Source organism: Nannospalax galili, unplaced genomic scaffold (genome assembly GCF_000622305.1).
Source record: "Nannospalax galili isolate Female #2095 unplaced genomic scaffold, S.galili_v1.0 scaffold323, whole genome shotgun sequence".
Lineage (NCBI taxonomy): Eukaryota > Metazoa > Chordata > Mammalia > Rodentia > Spalacidae > Nannospalax > Nannospalax galili.
This window is the reverse complement of record NW_008350329.1, coordinates 2,637,126-2,641,444: the sequence shown is the minus strand read 5'-3', so window position 1 is coordinate 2,641,444 and position 4,319 is coordinate 2,637,126. Positions and strand designations below refer to the sequence as shown.

Below are 4,319 nucleotides of genomic sequence, written 5' to 3'. Positions count from 1 at the left end.
TGTATTATGACCTTCCTGAAATCATGCATGGAAATAAAATACAGCCCTGTTGAATTTTAATTTCCAAAGTCATATGCTAATGATATTCTGAGGTGGGAACTTTAGAATGATTTGGATGAGATCATGAGGATCAGGCTCCCATGATTGCATTAGTGAATTCATAAAAAGCAAAAGTGAGGCATAGGACTGTCTAGTTTATGCTGTCTGGTCCTGTAATAACAGAGAATCCCCACCAGTAAGAGCAGTCATATCAGATGCTGAAAAGATATCGTTATCATGTGCTTGGCTTCCTGGAACCACATACTAATAAATGTCTTTTAAAAATTTTTTAATCTATTTTATGTGTATGGTTGTTCTGCCTGAATGAACATAGGTGCACCATGTGTGTGCAATGCCTGCAAAGGCCAGAAGAAGGTATATCATCCCCTGGAACAAGAGTTATGAAAGGTTGGGTGCTGGGAAATAAACCCAGGTCCTCTGCAAGAGCAGCCAATACTCTTAACAGATGAACCATCTCTCCAACTACTAAACATCTCTTCATAAATTACCCATTTGTGGTGCTCAGTTTCAGCAACAGGAAATAGATTAAGACAAAGTTATTTCCTCTAAGTTTTTTTTCTCTGAACACTGATCCCATAAAATGTTTCCAGATAAAGAAAATTTTGGAAACTTTGCTTGGAGTTACATACATTACTGATTCAGACCTTGCATAATTTAACAAAAAGTCCTAGTTCCTCAGTTCACTTATTAGATCTTCCAGAGCAGTGTGATCCAGGCTGTTGTCCACAGTGCCTGTGTGGCAAGTGATGCCTGGACATGCTGGATGCAGCCTTCCACAGCTGTACACCAGGAAACACTGTGGCTCATACAGCTGATCCATGATGGATACCAGATGAGGGAAATCTTTTTATAAAGCATGTGTTCATGTGCCTAATCTCTTGCTTCCAAAACTTAACAGTGAATATACTTTTTTCTGTAAGATTAGCAATTAATTACTTGTGAAATATCAACATTTTGTTGATCACATGTTGGTGAACACCCTTATTTTGAGACTCTGAACCACTGGAACAATAGCACTTTGGGGACAGTAATTAGTGGAGAACCTCCAAATACCTTTTGCATACATTTAATACCTCTTTTGCATACATTTAACAAATCTGACAAAAGGACACATATCCAGTTTACTTGCATTATAACTATGAACTTTTTTTGTGTGTCTTTTTGAAGCAGGGTCTCCCTGTAGCCCCAGCTGTCCTGGAACTCACTATGTAGACCAGGCTGGCCTTGAACTCACAGAGATCTGCCTGCCTCTGCTTCCCAAGTGCTGGGACTACAGGCATGTGCCACCACGCCGGCTGAAGAGCCAATGAACATATTCAAAATCCTTAGGTACAGGTGAAAATGGAAACCTGCGAGGGATAAGTCTGATGGCATCCTACCACGATGCACGTTTTCATGTAACACTACTAATGACCGTGAAGCACAGGCAAGTGGGGATGTAGGGCTCTCCCTAAAAAGCGAGTGCAAAAGATTCAATTTCATCATCATCATCATCATCATCATCACCATCACTACTACTGAGGACAAAGTTGCTGTCTGTGGACTGAAACCCATCTTCCTTCACATTCCACAAAATTCCTTCATCAGAATCTTCAAGCAACTTCTCATTGGAACTGTCTTCCTCATCAAACAATTTCTCATTGGAATTACCTTCAAATAGCTTGTCATCGGCATCGGCATCTTTCTTTACATCTGAATCATCAAAGAGCTTCTCATCTGTGCCGTCTTCCTTTTCATCTGCATCTTCTCCGTCCTCGTTTTCATCAGACTCATCATCAAAAACCTTTTCATGGGTTTCTTCTTCTTCCTCTTCATCTGAATCTTCATCCAATTCTCTCAGCCAACATTTTTTCAGAGCCTTCTTCAAATTCTGACTTGTCAGTGTCATTTTCTTCTAACTCTTTCTCAAGGTTTTCAAGGGTCTTCTTGTCAGAAACATCTTGGAATAACTCTTACTGACCAAAAATAGGATCAAATTAAATGTTACTTCAGAGGAAATCAAGGCAGGCAGGAGAAATGATTAAGAAATGTAGTGGGGCGTTGTGGAGCAATACTGGAATTCTAGCATTTGGGAGGTAGATGCAGAAGGATCGGGAGTTTAAGGTTGTTTTGGGCTATATAGGAAGTTCTAGGTCAGCCTGTACTATATGAGATCCTAAGTTGGGGAGATCCAAAGGGGTTGTGTGAAGAGGCAAGGAAAAGAAGGGAGAGGAGCAAAGCAAGAAGGAGATCTGAGGTCAGAAAACATTCAAATTCTGTGCAAGCAATTCCTTGTTCCAACAGATAATCTTGTGTACGAAAGTCAACCCCGTGAGCATTTCTGTGCTACAGTGTGAACACAAGGGTGATTATGTGTCCCTAATTTTCCAAGAATATACCCTCATCTTAGCACTGAATTAATCCTATTTCAAGAAACCACATAAAGGCAGTATATTCAAATGGTTAGTCATCCTGGTTATCACTGTTTGAAATAGTATATAAAGTGCCCCCTAAATAGTCCTTGAAGTTATCTTTGTCTCATATATTCTACTTAAAAGTCTGGATTGCTTGTGGCGGCAGGCAGATTTCTTTCTTTTTGACAGTATATTAACGATGTATGATATGCACTTAAACTTAGTCCTCAGATTGATACAGAAAATGATGCTGTTACATTTATTAAAAAGTTAACTTTATCCCTGCCTGCTACTACAGAATAGCATATTAGAAGGGAATCAATACATGTGATGCACAATCTTGATTGTCAGTTTCATTGGCTGTGTAATCAACTACTGCCGGGGGTTCGAACCCATGACCCCTGGCAAGGTGAGGATTGGGGATGAGTAAGCATGCCATTCACCAGCCCACGCCGCCCCCATTACCGGGGGACACTCAGACGCAACGGGGAGTCTAGTCAAGCAGGGACTCATTTATTGCAGGTGTTACAAAGCTTATAAAGGCACCTGGAAATCTCCCCTCCCCCCGAGGGTGCATCTTAAGGATGGTCACGCGCTGATCATGCACTCCTCAGCAGTGCAGAAGTATTCTTCAGACTTTCAAAGCAAGCCAGGCTGTGCCCCCAGTAACTTCCTTTCGGACCTATGCAAGGTGGGGCCTTTAGGTCCCCACAAACTACAAGGCACACCTTTGGCAAGTCTATGAGAGTGCATCTACAGGGGTTAACTAAGAAGGAAAAATGGTCCCCAGAGTGGGTGGTACCCTTCGCCAGCAACCCAGATGCAAGGTGAAGACTGAGGAGAAAGCAGTGCTGCTTGCTAGTCTGCTTTTGCATCTTGCAAGAGAGCACATCTGTCCTTTGTTGCTGCTGTTGCTGCCTCCATCATTCCCTGGTATCAGAACCCATTCATTTGGCTACTCAGTGTGGGCAGAAGGCCAACAGCTCTCCAGAAACCATCTAGGCCTTTAGTGCCACTTTGGAACTTGCTGAGACATCCAGCTTTGTGAACTGAGGAATTGCCAGGTTCTCTGCCTCTCCAGCATGCAATTCGTCATTGTTGGACTACCTACCTCACATTGTGTGAGGTATTCCAGCAAATCCCCTTTTATAATACACATATCCTAACAATTCTGTTCCACTAGAGAAAGCTGACTAATGCAGTGTTTAAAAAGATACCATGTTAACAATCTTTTCAGATATAGGAAATCTGTTCCACGGGAATGGATTCATTTCATCATGATACTGCATGAAGAATATTATACAATGAATATACAACATTCAACTGTACTGATACACTTTCCAACTCAATTTGCTTGTAGTTTTTAAGGCTGCATATTAAAATTGATTTGCATTATTTAGACACTAAATAATTCCTATTTTGGGGTGCTGCTAAGTGGTATGGAAATGTTTAACTGTGTTGACAATACGCTATGGAGAATTCAACATGGAGAGTCACTATTTCTGTGTCTTAGACCACTGTAAGATTTATGTGTAATACCTAAATGTATTCCACCGTGCCTAAAAAAAATGAGGAAACTACACCATTAACAGAAGGGATGTGATTTGTGTCCTGTGTCTTTGATCACAAGACAGAGCATTGCCTCTGCCTCCCAAGAGTCACACTGAGATACTGTTTCATCTCAGATACCCCATCTAAAGTTGATTAGATAAGAGGGACGTTTCAGCATGGGAACTAACCAGAGACTACATATTTCTATTTCTCTGATGATTCCTGCCAGATGGACAGACATGAATTGGCAGCAGGTCAATGCCAGACATAGGGCAGCCAGCTGAGTAGCTGGTATCCAGAAGTCAGCTTTCAGAT

The 4,319-nt window shown here is 41.4% G+C and overlaps 1 protein-coding gene across 1 annotated transcript; it reads right to left on the bottom strand.

The window, feature by feature from the left end:
• Positions 1-1,510: 1,510 nt before the first annotated feature.
• LOC115072793 (HIV Tat-specific factor 1 homolog) lies at positions 1,511-1,948 on the bottom strand. The gene has a single exon (XM_029570649.1). It carries the CDS (start codon positions 1,946-1,948, stop codon positions 1,511-1,513), a length of 438 nt encoding a protein of 145 aa, XP_029426509.1.
• Positions 1,949-4,319: the final 2,371 nt, after the last annotated feature.